Here is a 20,469-nt window from a genome sequence, read left to right on the forward strand (position 1 = left end):
AATTTAGCCAACACATTGGAGTCACTTACTATTTATTTCAGCCGGGTCCCCGAAAAACTTTACAGTTGTCAAAAGTGAGGAAATGTTTAAAATATGATTATTGATCAATTCAATCAGCTTGTAAGGTTGTAATTTAAAACAAATAAAACACTAGTCCACTTCTTACACCTCCACCAGGGATGTTAAACATGAGGCCCACACCAAGAGGTCCAGGGGCCATTTCAGTCAGATGAAATGAGAAGAAATATATAATTATATTGATATTTGATAAGGCTTTTTGTCTTTTTTTTTTGTCTAAATATTAAAATCAGCCTTCTAATTCTATGGTCGTGTTTTCTTCAGATCTACGTCCAGACACGTAATCCTGCCAACCTGACCATGCACATGTTGAGGAATGAGTACCCTGATCGGCCCCTGACACTAGAGGGCGCCCTGGGGAAGAGGAAACACTACCAGCAGTTCCAACCGGTGATCACACTGGCCAAAGGCTACACCATCCACTGGGACCAGGCGGCGCCTGCTGAGGTCACCATCTGGCTCATCAACTTCAACAAGTCAGTGGACACATGAGCCGCATTTGTGTCAGCACACACTTATGACATGGACAGCACACATTAATTAACATCAGTGTGATGCACTGTAAAGGTGCCAGATTTAGCCAAATCGATCATTTTCATTTGCAGTCTCGGGGAAAATTACTAGAACAGACACATTCAAGCCAATATAACAATCATGACTTTACAACAATAGATGGGACTAAATAGCGCAAAGGCCTTTAAACAAATACTAAAAGCGCATAAGATACACAGACATGCACGAGACAAAAAATAGAGCATGCACACAAGGCAGCCAATATTAGAAACCCCATATGGCATGTAGACTTTATATACGCTTGATGGTGATGGACAGAGCGGGATGAAAATATTATTGAATCTCAGGCTGCCACTGTTTCTCAAATAACCACATTTTCAAATTTCTGACAAAAGTTGTTAAGTCTCAAAGGTTGTTAATTCTCTCAAATCACTTGGAAGAGTGTTGTATATGGCAACCCGCGCACATAAAACACGAGCGCACAGAGCAGGATCTGCAGGAAACCCATCCTCACAGGCAGCATGTCTGCGCTGCTCCTGCAGAGGGCAGCACCCGCAGCCGCTCAGCATCTGCTCGCTCGGCAAGTGGACTTTTGAGACTTTGGAGGCGGGGACTCAACTTTCTTCTGATTGGCTGGTGGGGGCCGCTTGTCTCGCCTACCGTCACGTCTGCATTCAAGTGATTTACATCCGGTCACGGCCGCGCGCAGACCCCGCGGTTGTAGGGTTTCCCTCTAAATGCATATTTGGCCGAGGCGCCATCTCATGAGGAAGTTGAGTCCCCGTCCAAAGTCTCAAAATGTCAACTTGCCGAGCGACCAAATGTTGAGCAGTTGCATAGCCCCGTCCTCGCGGGACTGCGTTTGCGCACGCGGAGCAGAAATGCTCCCTCGCCAGGATGGTTTTCCGCTCGCGGGTGCTGTTCTGTGCGCTCGTATCACGTGCTCGCGCCTGTTTTTTTATGAGTACGGGTTTTGAGACTAATTAAACGCCGTAGTTGTAGCCATATGATGCGCAGACTGATGGAGGTGACTGCGTCATAACAGGGGAACTTAACTCGTCCTTACTAACAGCAGCTCTAGTGTGCCTGCTTGTGTTCATTTAAATTTGAACAGAACCAAATGACCACTTGGAACAGGTCTCTGTCCTTTTACACGTGACTGTGCTGTGTTCATGGGTGAGATTATAATTAGTTGCCCCAAAGGGTTTTTCCCCCAAAGGGTTTATGGGCACTTTGAAGTGGTCAAGAAAGTACAGAATATAAAAATGTCTGGCCTGGTGCTCATATCATCAGTCAAGATATGCTCTGAATACTAGAGAGGGTTTTACAGCTAATTACAGCTAAGGGTTCCATGCGGAACTATAGTGCCCACTAAGTAGAAGATTATAACTTGTTGGCACAAGATAATAATTTGTACATACAAGCTCCATATCTTGCGTGTACAATTTATTATCCTATTCGCACAACATCCCTATCTTGTGCACACAAAATAGGGATCTTGTATGCACAAATTATTATCTTATAATTATTATCTTACAAGTTATGTCATTTGGTTCTACTTGTGGGCACAAATGAATATCTTGCCTGCATAAATATTAACTTGTGCATACAAGATAGTGTGTGCAGATGAGATCCATATCTTGTGCACACAATTCCTGTCTTGTGTGCACAAAGTATTGTCTCTTTCGCACAAGATTCCTATCTTGTGAACTCTAGATGTAGAGCTTGTGTGCACAAATTAGTATCTTGTGTGCAAAAGATCCATATAAAAATATAATTTTTCGGGACTCCGTACTTATCTAACTTTACAGGGGCTTGATTTTTTTATTTCTGTTTGACAGTAATACATGCAAGTACATGTGGCAGTGGAGTCAGAGGTTGTGAGCTGTATTTTGGCTGTTTATAACTTTATTGTAAATGCACTGTGAAACCTTCAAAAAGATTTTTTCTATTTTAACTCATGGATCTAAAAAGTAGTATAATATATGTTCAAACAGACTTTAAAGTCACCCAGTGAAAAGCATCCAGACCAGCATTTGACCTGTTTACACACCTGGTTCTTTGACCACACCAAGCAGCCTGAGGGCTTCATCTGTTGTCCATGAAGTGGCTTTTTGGAGCAATGGAGCTGTCTCAGGTTTCATGGTGTGTCGTGTATGAGGTCAGGTGGTTGTATATGGGGGAGATGGTAACCCCAGTCTCTGGTGTCAGGTGTGAATGTACCCCTCCACTGACTCCTGCTCGATGACCTTTGACCTCTTCCCAGTGGATGCTTTGAGTGGTCATGATGATGTCATACACCACTCCAGTCTCTTTCAGATGTACCAAAGTCTTTAAGAATTCAATGTGCTTCAAACAAAGTCAGATTGTCCAACAACTTTCCAAAACGTACAGTCCAACAAACGCTGTATTTTTCATTCTTCAGACACCCACTTTTGTCACTTTCCATGAGTACAACTGGGAGCAACACCACGAATGCCTTTGAGGAGAGACTGTTCCACAGTATGTTCCGCTAACCCCATTTGTATCATTTATCATATCAAGCCTATAAAGACACGCAAAAGAACTCTTGGAGAGAGATCAGGCTATGATGGCAGGCTTTTAACCCCACCTTTGAGCAGGATCATTCAGAACAGAGCTAAACACTTTCGTCTTCAGATATGGTCAAACGACACATCATATGAGCTAGTTCTTTGGAGCATACTGAGACCTTAAAGGGGAACTCCACTGATTTTACAAATCAAAGTCTGTTTCCAGGTGTTGGGGAGTACCACTGCGTATGTGAAACAGTTGTATAAAGCCTTTTGTGGCTACAGAGGGAGCTGTGTGAAATGTGATAAATTGTCTCTAGTGATGTCACTTGAGTTGGTTGGAGCTGAAGACTACAAGTTTGAACAATGAAAAATGGCATAACACACTCAAATCTCCAACAGATCTGTTGGTGATCGAGTTGCTAACTGACCAGATTAATTTTGTTTTGAACACTGATCCCTCCTTAAATGCTTTCTGTAAATGGCAGGGCAGCTCCTGAGGTCACGCTGATAACTCATGGTGAGTGAAATAAACTGGAAGCTGCATTCCTCTCGCTCCTGCTATTAACGAGGATTCACCACAGAAATGGGGAGAGCCTCGCTTTGTGCTCCTCCCTTCCGATGGTGTTTACAGTGTGGCCTCGAGTTATTTAAACTGCGTAAAGGCTGGTTGACATTTCAAGCATGTCCAGTATTCCCCATGGCCTGAGTCCACCCTGACATGGACAGCAGAGAGCCAAAACAGTATATTTCTGCAGACGGTGTACACACCAATGGCCCCATCTACAGTTCACAGAGGAATACAGCAAGAGAGGCTGCTTCTCTGCAGAAAGAGCTGAACTATGACTGGTTTATTTTTGACATCATTTAAGAAAACAGCTGCTGTTTGGAAGTAAACTAAATGACCATGGATGGATGTATTAAAATGCAGCAACCTCCTGCAGATGTTGAAACTTTGATTGAGCTGTAACAGACTCAGTAAAAAGCTGATACAGTGTACATGGCTTTATGAAGTGAGAGCCTAAATTATTAAACTGGGAGTTCAAACAAAAGGAAAAGTGTTACATGCAGTCTGTATGCTGCACACAACAGACTGACTATCCGCCATTTAGAGCGGTGTATAAGACTGTGCAAGTCATATTTGATTGCTAATGCATAATAAGATATTAAGATAAAGTACAGGTCAGGCGTATTTTGAGATATAACATGCTGTAACAAAGAGGAATTGTTCAATAGCTGACATGTTATGATTCATTTGTTTTCATGTCTGTTAACTGCAGTATACAGGAGTTTAATTAGTTTAATTTCAATCATTAAAAAAATTACAGCTGCAATTAAATTCTGTTGCTACTGGAGCAGGCCTTAAAACACCAACAAACATTAACATCTAAAAAAAAAAAAAAGATAAGATGCTGCATGATATTACTTATAAACGCATAATTACCATGTTTATTCTGAATGCCAGATGTTTTGGCCTCCTAAACCTGTAAACCTTTTAAAAATGTTTTGTATTTCATTGAAATGTTCTTAATTTACATAACAATCACAATAACTCAGATTACAGACAAAAGTGTCTATATTAGAAAAAGTAGGAATGATAAAGACCAAGAAACAACACTAGTGCAACAATAATGACAAACTTAAACAAATCTAAACTGTTGCATTTAGACTATTTGAAAATGGCCATCCTTTGCATTACTTGACTCAGATTTATGAAATAGAGGTTATATTTCTCAGGAATAAACATGCACCAACTACACCATTTTAGTTTAAGAAACAAATTTCAAGCACAGGCATAAGTCTCTCAGACTAAATTGCACCCAACTGGCACTGTGCAACTGTGAGCTTAATTTAGTATTCCATTCACGTGGTTTATTAATTCATGTCTAATGTTATCGTTGCACATTTTCACACCAGAAATTTTTTCTGCTATTTGACCCCAGGTGGGCCTCATAATTTTCATCATCAAGTATTTGGACTGTTATTTTTCAGTATTAATTGATTATTCTTTTACTCGGTAGTAAATGTCTTGTTTTGTCCAGCCAACAGTAAAAACACAAAAGATATTCAGTTTACAATGATCTTTTTTTTTTTTAAAGCTGCAAGTCCTGATTAGATAAAGGTAGAAATAATCCTGTGTGTGCTGTTCCTATGGATGTGACAACAGGTTTTGCTGTGAGATGAAATCAGGACTGTATCTACATTGCTCTGTTTCTTGTGTTTCAGAAATGACTGGATCACCGTGGGCCTCTGCTACCCACAAGGCACCAGCTTCACCGTCATCTCAGACATCCACAACCGCCTGACTAAACAGACCCGCAAGACCGGCGTCTTCATGAGGACAGCACAGAGAGAGAAGATCAAGCACTCCCAGCTGGCTAAAAGTTACTACTACTGGGAGGAAGACACTGGGTCAGACATACAGACACACACATCTCACAAGCAAATGTTTCTTACACTATTATCAAGCATCAGAAAACAACATTCAGTGTAAAAGCGTCTTGTGAGCAGTGTAGTTCTATGAGTACTGAAACCACACTCCAGAAAAATGGAAACGATAAATCATCCAAAAAAAGAGAATTTTAAGAAAACCGGATTTAGTTACTTGCTAAACTTAACTTTTTTACAGTTTGAAAAAATACTGTCTATACAAGACCGAAAGACATTTCAAACAAAATGTACAGAGCAAGGAGAGGTGAAAAGAGAATATATGAGGGAGGAGACCTTATCTCAATATTATGAGAAAATATCTCATAATTACAATATAACAGTTGTTACACTGTATACTGTGACCCAACAGATTCTGTGACCAAATGGTACCAAAGTATTTAGATAGGGTCACAAATTTTGATAGATTGGATGCATTTATTCCAATGAATCCATGAAGCATCCCGTGATGGTGTAGCTGCTCCTGAAGTAACAGAGCGACTTTGAGATCAAAGTGTGCATACTGCTGCTTTATTTCAGGTCCATCAAGATATCAACCTAACGTACATATTGGTATTATGTCATCAGGACATCTGATTAGTTATACACTCAAGGCATAGGATAGTGGTATCCAATGCCTTGAGTGAATGTGAATGAATATCTCGCAATTCAATTCAATTTTATTTATATAGCGCCAATTCACAACAGAAGTTATCTCATTACACTTTTCCTATAGAGCAGGTCTAGACCGAACTCTTTATAATATTATTTACAGAGACCCAACAATTCCCACCATGAGCAAGCACTTGGCTACAGTGGCAAGGAAAAACTTACTTTTAAGAGGCAGAAACCTCGAGCAGAACCAGACTCAATGGTGGGCCATGTTAGGTTGAGAGAGAGTAGAATTTTATCAAATTATTTTAAAATAGTAATAATGTTATGGTAGTGGTAATATTAATATTAATAAGGTAATAATAATATGAATGACAGTCATAGGAATAATAATGACAATAATAGTAACAGAGCCAATAACAACAACTGTAGTAGCAGTTGTCGAGCAGGAACACAGGGTCAGCAGGTGGCCCACAACCACAGATCCAGTCTCTGCAGCTCAGGAGGCAGAAATACCTGCTGAAAGTGACAGAAGGAGAGAGGAGAGAAACGAGAAAGCACAGAACTACGGGAGAGAAAAGATGTTGAGTTAGTAACATGCAGTAATGGGATAAAGATGCATACAGACGTAGAGGGAGAGAAGGAGAGAGGAAAGAGGTGCATCATGGGAAGTCTCCCGGCAGTCTAGGCCTATAGCAGCATAACTAAGGGATGGTTCAGGACTCACCCAAGCCAGCCCTAACTAACTTAAGCCTACTCTTAAATGTGGAGATGGTGTCTGCCTCCCGAACCCAAACTGGGACCTGATTCCACAGGAGAGGAGCTTGATAACTGAAGGCTCTGGCTCCCATTCTACTTTTGGAGACTCTAGGAACCACAATATCTCTCACTGTCTCAAGCCAAGGAGGAAATAAAAGCAAATTAAATCAGGTAGTGGCTTCATACCTCTGTCTTCTCAAATAGCAATGACTGATAACCACCTTAACTCTTTCTCATAATTAACAGATCTCAATCTCATAATTACAAGAGGAAACTTTTCTCATATATATGAGATCTTTCTTGTAATTATGAGATAGTTTTCTCATAATTAGATAGTAAGTCAAGGCCTCCAATTTTTTTGTCTTTGGTGAATGCAATGCGCTTCCATTGAGATAAATGTGGGAGATGTTGGCAAGTGAACTAAAAGGTGAGCAGATTAAAAAGGTCCTGTACATCCTCAGTCATTTCATATATTTACAAAGATAAATCTGCATTTCAGTGTCAATTTTTTCTGTGGTTGCAAAGTATCAGATGAAGTATTTGGTGTCTAAAACCTTACTGTGTGTATTGCAGCCTGCTCTTCCTGAAGGTAAAGGCCCATAACGAAAGGGAGCAGTTTGCCTTCTGCTCTGTCAAGGGTTGTGAGAGGGTGAAGATAACAGCTGTCATCCCTAAAGGCAGTCCACCCAGCAACTGCATGGCCCAGGCCTACCCCAAACACACTGAGCTGCCCATTGTGGATGTACCCATGCCCAGAAAGATACCTAATACCAGGCTGGTAAGAAGAGAGAGAGGAGGTGGCAATTATGTTCAATTAAAAATTTCCAACCAGGTATTATTTTAAATAGCTGTTTTTACAGACAGTTGCTGTGGAACTGACTGTTCATGCCTTTAGAAGAAGATTAAAAAACCAGGAGGGAAGACTCTTTTTAGGTCAGAGAAGTAGTCTGTCTCAAACCCCTCACAAGTTCAGAAGTGTGTGAACTTCCATCGTCTGCAGTTCGCAATGCTTTTTTGTTCCAGTGTATACTGTGTCAGATGGCAAAATCAAAGATAGTTTCAGATACTACTAAGGGCAATCCTCTCATCTGCCTCAACTTGGGAATTATTAATAGAGACCTACCAGATAATCTCAGGCGACACTCATGCTCATGATTTTAGCAAGTCAGAAATATAGTCAGGAGCCAGGCTAATATGTGCCTTATAGTTGATCATTAAAATCTTAAAATCCACTCTAAAATGTACAGTGAGGAGTGAGGGATTTCAGACACAGTCAACAGCAGACATTTTGACTTGTCATACGATAGATACGACACAGGTGTAATTAAAAACAAATTATGGCTCTGTTCCATTTACAGTAAGTTCACAATTGAGACATGCAACCATTAAAATGTATTTAGTTACACCTGTGATTTTCATTCTATGACGTGTCAAAATGTCTGACATGAAAAAGATCTTTTTTAACCAACTTTATTAAAAGCACAATAACATTACAAGACAAATAACAGTACACAGAGTATCAGAAAAATCTGAGCAAGAAATACAACAACTGACACATACTGCATCTGAGTTGATAGTTAAATTTTTCAAATATTTTCATACTGAATACATTTACTAGGTTTGTATATTTTCATAAGGTGTGTTTTTCATATCTTTATCTGTATACTTTACTACTTTATTTTGCACAGCTTGTATACATACTTGCAATGGGGCAGCGGACAATGATACAGCAAGTAATGTAACTAACGTTAGCTAGGTTGTGGGTTAGCTTAGCTAGGTTGTGTGTTAGCAAACTGTCCCTACAGTTGCTGCTGCGAAGCTAAAAGCCAGAGAGGACGAGACGCTTTCCCAGAGCCAGCACAGCAGCTCCAGACAGCGATACACACAACTCTGCTATAGCTAACATCACAACAACAGCATATCTTGGCAAACTAGAAAGTAAACTGAATGTCCGTGGGCAAGTCGTTTAACGTTACCTGACACACAAATCATGGCTAGAATGGCTGCACACACAGTGAATGGACAGCTAGCGGACCGTGAGGAGATATTCACTGAATTTGACAAAAAGACGTGTATTGGATTCGAATCGCATACCCCACCTTTAATTCCATCTCTGTTCCTTTGCTTTTTTACTCTCAGCAATCATCAGATCACTTCCTGGAGGTCAAGCTGGAGTCTTACAACACTCGCTTCTTCCACATCAAGGAGGACTTTGCCTTTACTGAGGTATCCTTTGTCTCATACAGACAGTAGAATAGTAGGTGTAGAATTACTGTCACTTTGTTTGAACAGCTTAGACTTAGACCACTGGTTATGGGTTACTGAACAGAAATTATTCCCCTAGAGAGTATCATTCAGAGACACAATACAGGTTTCATTTCTACACCAATGACATGTAGCTGTATGTTTCCACTTATCCCAGCAACACTGTCCAGTTAGATATCCTGTATACCACCTGCCTGACATTACACCTTTGGATGTCAATTTTTGAATTTACCTGAAGGAAATTGAAGACTCATTGCACTTTTCCTATAGAGCAAGTCAAGACCATACTCTTCTCTGACAGTGGCAAGAAAAAACTTCCTTTTAAGAGGCAGAAACCTCGAGCAGAACCAGACTCAGGGTGGGCTGCCGGTTGGGTTGAGAGAGAGAGAGGAGAGGGGACATACAGTAGCACAATGCAAGTTTCACATAGAGATGTAAAGTAATAATAATGGTAGTGGTATTAAATAATAATAATAGTAATAAAAATTATAGCAAAAATAATAATAATGATAATAGGACTAATAATAATCATTGTAGTGTGGTTGTCAAGCAAGAAAATGGGAGCAGTCTTAGATCCAGTCTCTGCAGCTCCAGAGGCAGAAATACCTGCAGAAAGCGACAGAAGGAGAGATATGAGAAAGCACAGAACCACGGGAGAGATGTCGAGTTAGTAACATGCAGAAGGAGCGCAATGTTCTAATGGGGTAATATGGTATTATGAGTTCTTTAAGATACGATGGTGCCTGACCATTAAGAGCTTTGTAGGTGAGGAGAAGGATTTTAAATTCTATTCTGGATTTTACAGGGAGCCAGTGCAGAGAAGCTGATATTGGAGAAATATGATCGCTTGTCAGTACGCATGCCGCAGCATTCTGGATCAACTGGAGAGTGTACAGTGTGGCGATCCATTCTGCTTCTACATTCTGATGTACCTCCTCTACTATCTACCTTCCTCCCTGCTCCAGTGTGGTTTCACACAAATGAAGTGAATTGGAAATTAGCATCATAAAGGCTTTTGCAGAGTAAAAAATGTAAAGAATTTTTAAGAATGAACAATGGGGCAGATGTAAGATAAATCATTGTGCCTGATCACTTGAGAGCTGCTCTTAAAGGGTCCTCCTACACCTCACTGTCAGTAGAGGCTTGAAAATTTTGATAAATATGTCCTATTCTTCACTTTTAGCAAAACGTTGGCTCTTCAGGGCCAGGGGATCTGTTTATTCATCATGGTTAGTCCTACTCAGCCTTTGAAAACAGTTGTACAATGTGTTTTGTGGATCTGGAAGGGCTTTGTCAAGTCTGAGAAAATAACCCTGAATGTACCATAGTGATATCATCAGGGTTATGTCAACTTTGGCTTGTAGACTACAAATTTATAACAGAAAGATTGCGTTACAAACTGGATGTGTGGAGTTTGAAAGACGTGGGGTTTACCAGGCAGGGAGGGTCTAATAAGAGATGCTATCCAGTTGGATTATGGGAAATGTAGGATCCAGAGTTTTTGAAGCTTGACTCATACTAGGGAGGGACTAAAAGTCCAGATATCTTGGCCTCTGTTGCTTCAGTTTTGACCATTCTTCTCTCTTGCAAGTCCCTGAGTCTGACCAGGGCTCAGGGTGAATGTACTTGTGCTACTCTATGAAGACTGTGGAAAGGATCTCCAGAGATCAGGCTAGCATCTGCACTAACAGGTTTCAAATTTCTAAGTCTAAGAAGACTGCTCTTTTTAAACTTGCTTTATCCTAACCTGCTCACACCTAATCCTTACTTAAAACGATTTTGCTGGTTGATTTTTTGTTGTTGTTTGTATTCGTTTCATAGCAATTTAACTTATACTATCCTCCATTTTAATAAAGCAAATTTGATCTCAGTTTGTTTTGAAAGTGCTATAAATAGTAAGATTTTTTTTTTCTGAGGTGTTATATATGACCTGTGTTATTTGATGCCAGTTGTGCTGAGTTAGTGACATACTTGTGTGTTTAGTGCTATCATTTTATAGATTCCAGAACAATAGTGTGATTGGCTGACTGTGTTGTAACAGGTGAATGGCAGGAAGTTGTACCAACCAGAAGATGGAGTACAGCTGACAGTAATTGACGGGCATGATGGGAAGGTGGTGGAGAGCAAAGGCTTCAGGAACTCCATCCTACAGGGCGTCCCTGCACAAATACACAACTATGTCAGCGGACTGAGAGACGGGTAAGAAGCTTTTTTGTTGGATGATGCATGGGCTTTCGGAGAAACTGAATTGCATTGCCATAAGGTTATGTTACACTAAGCCAAATGCATTCATGATCATTTCAATTCACTTTAATGTCAAAATAGTGTGCCAGGGTCCAGTATAACACACATGCTGGAGCTTAAAAGACACATACAGCTACTATCAGCTAAATGTGAACACTAAAATGATGTGCTGTCTCTCAATCTTTCTCTAGTTCCATCGTTGTCATTACGTCTAAGGGCCGTCTGGTTACCAGAGGATCCTGGACTAAAGTCCTGGAGAGACTTGGAGCAGACAAAAGCATCAAATTGAAAGGTAACTAACTATATCTGTACTAAGCTCTACTGAGATAAATGTGCTCACAGTGGAACATTTCAGCGTGAGTATACTGTACCTGGAAATGCATTGGACAAAACATCTAGCATTTTCAGCAGAAATGCAGTAGATTGCGCTGCTTCATTGGTTGCATTTTACCCAGGTCACAGTGTGACAATAATGTCTAAGTATTATTATTTCCTCATCGTTTTTACATTTTAAAACATTTTTAAAAGTGTCATGTCAACAATTGTAAAAACAGCCAACCTGGCAGCTGGCACTTGACTACATTTAAAGTGTTGGTTCACTCAAATTACAATATCCCTATAGGGGATATAGTCATACAGATATTATTTAGTTATATGTCCATGTGTGGAGACTGATAACCATCTCTGAGATTTCTGCCTGGAAGGTGTGTGAAAAAATCTTCTTTCTATCATGGTTATGACAATTTTCCAGTTAAAATCCCAACACCTGCTATAAACATTTAAGTCAATAAGTAATGTTGTGCCTCCCTTGAGCAAGGCACTGAACTCCAAACTTCTCCACTAGGACCACCAGTAAAATATCACGGTAGCAACTTGTGCTGTAACAAAATGGCATTACATGGGGCTGTTTAGAAGTGAACATGAGGCAGGGCGTTGCTGATGAAGATGATTTTACTTACTTCAATGTCATTTGGCCTCCCTGCAGACAAGCTGGCATTTGTGGGCTTCAAGGGCTCCTTCCACCCTGACTGGGTCCATCTGGAGGTGGACGCCGACCGAGCCAAGATCCATCAGGTCCTGCCTGTCCCTGTGGTCCTCAAGATGAAGCTATGAGTGGCAGGCAGAGTGGGGAGGACAGCCAAGAGGCTATGTAGCCCCCAGACACTGGCATACCCCCCCCCCCTCTCACCCCCCCACCCCCCACCCCCCACCCCTCCCCCCCAAAAAAACACGCACAGACACTCACATACACACTGCAGAGTCAGTTGCTCCAAGCCATTGGTCCAGGATCGAGTGGAGTTCTTTCTAGGCTGGGCGGTGAGAAAGAATGATGTGATTCAGTGTGTTGAAAAGGGAAGACCCTCTCCCAGAGCCAGCACTGCCCATGATGAACTGTATCTGTGTAAGACCCCCACCATCAGTAGAGGGCTTTAAGGTGACAACACACCGTCTGGCAGCCATATTGGAGGTCCTCAGCTCTTTGGCAACAGAGATCAGTGGCTCAGACCAGCCAATGGTGTTTGCTGAAATGTGGCTGCTCTACAGACACTAATAGACATGATTGATATTGGTTCTGTTTTTGACTGAACGCTGTAATTGCATCACTAACATTATTGTTATGGTTACATAATGTTAGCTTGTCAGCTAAAGTAACCATTGGATTTGGTCAGCAAACCATCACTGTTGTGCTGTGAAAACATCCATTTTGTACAGCAGCTAACATGGACATTAAAATAGTTTCATGTTAACATTAACATTGGCCAGTTTACTAAATTATTCGGTAGGCTTGTTAGCTCTCTGACAAAGCCAGAAACATTGACTGACTCTTCTCAAGCTACACGTAGCAGAGCTTTAGCATAGAACCCGGGGCTTAAGACAGTTCAACCTTTGATGTTTTGCACGTAGTCCATCCTTTAACAGACTTTGCTATTGGTTTACCACAGAACTCTGACATCTATAGTAAAAATGTCAATACTCTTTGGTGTTAGATGATACTGTTGGACTGTGCTGTAAGATGGTGCTGTTAAGGTCGGTTTCAAATGCTGTTCAATGATCTGTCAAGCACTTTGTTTGAAGCATACTGACGCCTTCAGAGCCTGCATTAGGTGTCCCCTTCCCCAACGACAATGATGCAGCTGCATCACTGGTTTAGAACGCAGAAATTAAGAGAAGTTCTCCTCAGTCATGGGTGTTTTCCATTCCAATAATATAGGATGAAATATAGGATACATAGGAGAGTTTAGGGTTTATTTGCTCAATGAGAGATAGATAGTGTCATGACCATTTAGGAGTAAAGCAAAGTAGGACAGATGGCCCCTTGCTGGCCACATCCTCCAGCATTTCCTGGGAATCCCAAAGCTTTCCCAGGCCTGAAGAGATATAAACCTTCCAGCATGTTCTGGGTCTTTCCTGAGGTCTACGCCATGTTGGAAATGCCTGAAATACCTGAACCAGCCCAACTGACTCCTTTCAAAAACCCTTTTGAATCAGCCAATAATAGACTGAGCAACTTTACCTGGAATAGGGAAGGCTGTAACCACTATAGTGCAATGTACAACGAATTGGTTAAAAAGTTTCTGCAGGGGGTTCAGACACTGAGGCCCTCCTGCTTGGTTCCCCAGTGAGATGTAAAAACAATCTTGGACAGGTTGTCCAACCAATAGCGAAGTCTGTAACAAACAGAGGCTCGCAGAACTGGAATTATAAATTACTCTAACTAGCCTCCTACTGATGACAATCTATGCAAATATTTTGTATTAGCAGAAAACATGATGCCACCCAGATAAAGTTATAATTAACAAATCTGCAAAATATTCAGTGCCAGTGCTTTGCCAGCGCAGAGATGCAAAACAACCACAAAGAGACACAACACAACTTCTCTGAGTCGTTTTTGTGTCTCTAAGAGTTCTGAGTCACCTGCAAAATGCTACGGAGATATAAAACGACCACAAATGATGTCTTTCTCCTATGAGGGGTTGAAAGCCTTTTACATATCTGTGCCCAGGGGCCCATCAATTTGACAAAATAGTTTGACTGAGACTCACCTTTTCAAGCTGTTTCAGTCCAGTTTGGACCATTTTACAGCTCATTTGACGCTTTCACAGCAGTCTAAACAAACTGAACCAAACGGGCAAATGCACCAGAGTTTGTTTGAACTATTAGCCTTCTCTGATTATTTTTTCACACTACTTCCCGCATTGGCAGGGAACATTGGAAATAAACATAAATTGCTATTACAAAGAGTTATGTATGATTGTAGTTCGTAGGAGACTAGGTTGGCCAGTTTACTTTCTCACAATAACCTACATTAGGAAAGAAACCTGATATTAGATTATTCGCTTTTACTTTGATCATTTAACAATAATCACTTCCAATAGTCTCTTTTTTCAGCCTGGTTGTTTGATATTTATATATTACTAACTACTGGCCAATTCTCCAATGATGAACCTCCATAATGTCAGCCTCGGTTGCTAGAAGATTTATGATGCAAAAGCCTCTATATGAGCAGTGGGAGCAAATACTAAAAGTGTGAGCCAGCTAATCAAACGCATGTATAATGTACGTGCATTACCGAGCATCCTTCCCATGCAGGTCACGATGTGTGATAGATGTAGAAGTTGAGTGGTTTTGCTGTCCTGCGTTGTTTGACTTAACTGTTCAAAGAGAGAAAAGAGAAGAAAAAAACAAAAACAGAAACATTCCTTGTTTTGCATCCAGACCTGTGGTTGTTATATGCTCTGTTTCATTCTGAGCACTCGCTCACTTGATATTGTGATGTTTTACCCCAATGTTTCTTTCATATCAGTGTTTGTGATCCATCCGTCTGTGTTTGTGGAGTGAACCAGCAAGAAGCCCATAACAATATAAAAGATTAAATTAGCCACTGAATGTTAAATCAGAGAGTTTTTAAATGTGCAATTTCCCAATTTCAAAATGACGGAGAAATCTTTTAATCTGGTGAGAAAAAGGATTGCCCCTCCCTTTGCCGAAATAGCTGGACTTTTTTCGGAGGTAGTAGCAGTAATTTAGTGTTTTGTATGTTTAATGTGTTTTTAAAAATCCACAGATTACTAAGAGATATATTTTATACTTATTTATTGTACAAACACAGTTGATCCAAATCTTCAAGGGACATTTGAGTTGTAATGTTATTACTGTCCTGTATGTATACTGTATGTAAGAAACCATTATAGCTGCATTTTAAAAGATTTGTACCAGACACTCATACATGCATATGACTCTTGGTACTGTATAGTTGGCTTGTTTTAACTGTACACCAAATGAGTGTGTTGTATATGTGGCTTGGGCTTGTAAAGTAATGGTTAAGTAAGTTCCATAACTTTGAATTTCTTTCAGAACTTTTGTACAGAAATAAATGATGATTAACAGTTTGTCTGAATGTCACTGTGACTGAAGGCTATGTCTGCACATCTGTTTGTCCCTGCTAGAACAAACAAAGCAACATATGCATGTGCATCTTAAAGAAAATACTGTGTATTCTGCTTTGAGTAACATATCCTTCTCAAGTCATACAAACACGAAAGTGTCCTTTCCAGTATCCTTTATATTCTCAGCAACAGGTTGTCAGTCACTAATAAGCATGACCAGGACAAATTTATATACAAAAAAATATACAAAGAAGAGGGAAAAGAAGAAATACCATGAACAGAATAGGATAAAATCAGGAAGCTAACACTACAGGTTGTAAAAAAAAGTACTGTGGGCTTTTTACCACCAACCTCAAATATAGCTTAACAAATCCGGGCTAACGTGAAGTTAGTCAGACAAAAAGATCCTTTTAATTCTCATCCAGCTAAATTGGTTATTTAAACACAGTTGGAAGTTTCATTTGTTTATCTAGGATTAACAGGAAAAGGAAAAGAGATCATATTTCTCCAGTATTAGCTTCTCTGCACTGGCTCCCTGTAAAATCCAGAATAGAATTTAAAATCCTTCTCCCCACCTACAAAGCACTTAATGGTCAGGCACCATCGTATCTTACAGATCTCATAGTACCCTATTACCCCACTAAAACACTGCACTCCCAGAATGCAGGGTTACTTGTGGTTCCCACAAAAGTAGAATGGGAGCCAGAGCCTTCAGCTATCAAGCTCCTCTCCTGTGGAATCAGGTACCAGTTTGGGTTTGGGAGGCAGACACCATCTCCACATGTAAGAGTTGGCTTAAGACTTTCCTCTTTGATAAAGCTTATAGTTAGGGCTGGCTTGGGTGAGTCCTGAACCATCCCTTAGTTATGCTGCTATAGGCCTAGACTGCCGGGACACTTCCCATGATGCACCTCTTTCCTCTCCCTCTCCATCTGTATGCATTTTTATCCCATTACTGCATGTTACTAACTCGGCCTCTTCTCTCTTCCGTAGTTTTGTGCTTTCTCGTTTCTCTCCTCTCTCCTTCTGTCGCTTTCAGCAGGTATTTCTGCCTCCGGAGCTGCAGAGACTGGATCTGTGGTTGTGGGCCACCTGCTGCCCCCGTGTTCCTGCTCGACAACTGCTACTACAATTGTTGTTATTGGCTTTGTTACTATTATTGTCATTATTATTCCTATGACTATCATTCCAATTACATGTTCCAGTCTCTGTAATAGGATGTCATGGTCAATGGTGTCGAACGCAGCACTAAGATTTAACAAGACAAGTACAGAGACAAGTCCATTGTCTGATGCAATTAAAAGGTAATTTGCAATTTTCACCAGTGCTGTCTCTGTGCTATCTCTATCCCCTCTAAATCCTGACTGAAAATCCTCAAATAAACTATTGTTATTTAGAAAGTCACACAACTGATTGGTGACTGCTTTCTCGAGGATCTTAGAGATTAAGGGAAGGTTAGATATAGGTCTATAGTTGGCTAAAACCCCTGGATCAAGAGTGGGCTTTTTAAGAAGAGGTTTAATTACAGCTACTTTAAAGGATTGTGGTACATAGCCTGTTAATAAAGACAGATTGATCATATCCAGTAAAGAAGTGCTAACTAAGGGTAAAACATCTTGAACCAGCCTAGTTGGAATGGGGTCTAAGAGACAGGTTGATGGCTTAGATGTAGAAATCATTTAAATTAGGTGAAGAAGGTTGATAGGAGCAAAGCAGCCAAAACACACATCAGGCTCTACAGCTGTTTCCAAGGTTCCTGTGTTTGAAGACAAGTCGCACTGGTTGAAGGCAGGATTTTTTTCTCTAATAGTTCAAATTTTATCATGAAGTCGTTACTACCGAGGGCTATAGGAATACATGGCTCAATAGAGCTGTGATTCTCTGTCAGCTTGGCTACAGTGCTGAAAAGAAACCTGGGATTGTTCTTATTTTCCTCTATTAATGATGAGTAGTAGGCTGCTCTGGCATTACGGAGGGCCTTCCTATATGTTTTAAGACTATCTTGCCAGACTAAACTAGATTCTTCCAGGTTGTTGGAACGCCATTTCCTTTCAAGTTTTGGTGATGTTTGCTTTAATTTGTGGGTTTGGGGGTTATACCGTGGAGCTAACCTTCTTTGTTTTATTATCTTCTTTTTAGAGGAGCGATAGAATCGAGTGTCGTTCACATTGAGCCTGCAGCACTATCAACTAGATGGTCAATTTGGGAGTGGCTGAAATTAGCACAGGAGTCCTCGGTTGTATTGAGACATGAAATTGAATTAAATGCAGAAGGGATCGCTTCCTTGAATCTAGCCACAGCAATATCAGCTAGACATCTACAGTAGGAGTTTTTACCTAATGGTGTGTAGTCCAGAAATAGCAGTTCAAAAGTTATTAAGTAATGGTCTGATAAAGAAGGATTCTGTGGAAAGACTATTAAATGTTCAATTTCAATGCCATATACCAGAACAAGGTCGAGGGTGTGGTTAAAACATTGAGTGGCTTCATGTACACTCTGACAAAAGCCAGTCGAATCTAATAATGAGATTATCGCAGTACTCAGGCAGTAATCATTTTCAATGTCCACATGAATATTAAAATCACCTACAATAAATACTTTATCTGTTTTAAGGACTAAACTTGATAAAAACTCCCACTCATGGTGGGATTTGTTGGGTCTCTGTAAATAATATTATAAAGAGTACGGTCTAGACCTGCTCTATAGGAAGTGCAATGAGATAACTTCTGTTATGAATTGGTGCTATATAAATATAATACAATTGAATTGAATTATTGTGAAATAAATCAACATGAGCAGAAAGTTAAAACTGATCCGCAGTGATCATGGTTTCAACCACTGACAGTCAGACTGTGTGCCTTACATCGAGTACTCTAGAGCAACGCTGTGTGGCTAAACACAGTTTGTTCAGAGGGAGGAATGGAGGGTTAGCTACAGAGCAACATCACTGGAGTGAGGAAGAATTCAGCAGGGAAGGGGCATTTTTAATGGGGTCTTTCATGTGAAGGGTAAAAAAAAAATATATATATATATATATATAAATAAATAAATCTCCTAATCATGATGACACTGAATTTACATTCATGGATTTCCTTTCTTTACCTCATTCTTCAATATAATTAGTAGAAGTAGTATTTCTGTCTCATTATTTAAATTTCATGTTTCATTTTTTTAGCAGGAAAATCTGCAGAGCAATGAAAAACACCAGCATTGGTTCATTGAACTAAAATGTCCTGTACACTTGGTACATCACCTGAGGTGCCCCAAGTGAAGTAATAGAACTGAGAATAGAGAATTGGGGTTGTTTCTGTCACGTAGCCACTTACACCTGTCACGAAGTCGATCACGTCATCTGTTGCTCCACCCGACTAACCTTGTGACAAGTTACCTAATAGTAAAGAAGGTATATAAACCATAGTTTTTAGAGATTGCTGGGGGACTTTGCACTACTCCGATTGAATAAATTCAACTTGAAGATTGGACAGAAACTTCATCCTGAAGCATCACGCCGATGGAGCTGAGCCCAAGGAGGGACCACTCGAGTTCGACACACAAGGCTTCAAAAGGCCAGGATGCCTTTAAACATGGGACTTCGACACACGCTGATGATTTTTCTTTTTACCATCTGACATCTACAATCTTTGTTGACACCAATTTTGGAGATTTTTGGACTTACACTTTTGAATTCCCTGGACTGTTTCTTTTTCCAAAGACAAACAGAGTGAAGGGTACGCACACCCAAAAAACTTGGGTTGACAAAAGATCTGCACACTGCTGACAGCTCCCAGCAACTTTAATTTAATAGAGCAGCATTTCAATCTAACAGTGATCTTTGTCAGGCAATGTCAAACCATCACAAAGCAGAACAAGCTATTTATAGACACAAACACATTCATCACTCTGGTGGTTGTGATCTGCATGAGTGAGAGTCAATCTACTCTCAAACTGGACCAATCAGAGCAGAGCTGGACAACAATGTCTGATGCTCCTACACAGGGGACAAAGCTCCTCCATTAAAAACATCAAGATAAATATTATACAGACACATATTAATTTCAATACATAAACATTTTAGTCAAATATATTGCATGAATCACAGAAATCATCCAGAAGAAATAATTATTATAGAAACTACGATATAGGAAAAACTGAAAAGTAGAAAACAGTAATATATTACTTGCCCAAAAGGGTTCAAACAACAAAAGCAAGTACAACTTAGCAATTACCTTCCAACAGTAAAATCAACACCAACAAAAGGAAGAGAACAAAAAAAAGATTCATCAGATATTAACTCTTGAGAGAGATGATCAAAACGTAGTTATATTAAAGTCTGTAAAAGCAGAGTAGAGTCTGTTAGTCATACTTAGAAAAAAAACGTTGTTTATTCCAACTATAACCACCTAAACTTAAAAAGGTTTAAGATCAAATTCTAAATGCAAGCTCTTAGGTGATAGGGTGTTAAGGGTAAAGATAGAATGCCTCTCTTTTCAGAATGATGTTGTTGATGTCGCCTCCCCTTCTGGGGGTTTTTACGTGTTCCCAATGTATCTCAGTGTGGATGGGTTTTGCTTGAACAAATTAAAATGCACAGCCACAGGGTTCTTTTTGTCATTAGTGCCTATGCTTTTATGCTCTGAAATACGGGTCTTAAG

The 20,469-nt window shown here is 40.1% G+C and overlaps 1 protein-coding gene across 5 annotated transcripts in view; it reads left to right on the forward strand.

The window, feature by feature from the left end:
• The window catches only part of LOC122873908 (cell migration-inducing and hyaluronan-binding protein-like), a 214,188-nt gene extending 198,368 nt beyond the window's left edge, over window positions 1–15,820 (forward strand). For all 5 annotated transcript variants that reach the window (XM_044191249.1, XM_044191278.1, XM_044191259.1 and 2 more), the window contains 7 exons: window positions 343–554; window positions 5,349–5,534; window positions 7,494–7,698; window positions 9,060–9,146; window positions 11,227–11,384; window positions 11,621–11,721; window positions 12,415–15,820. In XM_044191249.1, the coding sequence (XP_044047184.1) occupies window positions 343–554; window positions 5,349–5,534; window positions 7,494–7,698; window positions 9,060–9,146; window positions 11,227–11,384; window positions 11,621–11,721; window positions 12,415–12,542 (1,077 nt within the window). In that variant the 3' untranslated portion in view covers window positions 12,543–15,820. The remainder of the gene's footprint in view (window positions 1–342; window positions 555–5,348; window positions 5,535–7,493; window positions 7,699–9,059; window positions 9,147–11,226; window positions 11,385–11,620; window positions 11,722–12,414) is intronic.
• Window positions 15,821–20,469: the final 4,649 nt, after the last annotated feature.

Source organism: Siniperca chuatsi, linkage group LG1, assembly GCF_020085105.1.
Source record: "Siniperca chuatsi isolate FFG_IHB_CAS linkage group LG1, ASM2008510v1, whole genome shotgun sequence".
Taxonomy (NCBI): domain Eukaryota; kingdom Metazoa; phylum Chordata; class Actinopteri; order Centrarchiformes; family Sinipercidae; genus Siniperca; species Siniperca chuatsi.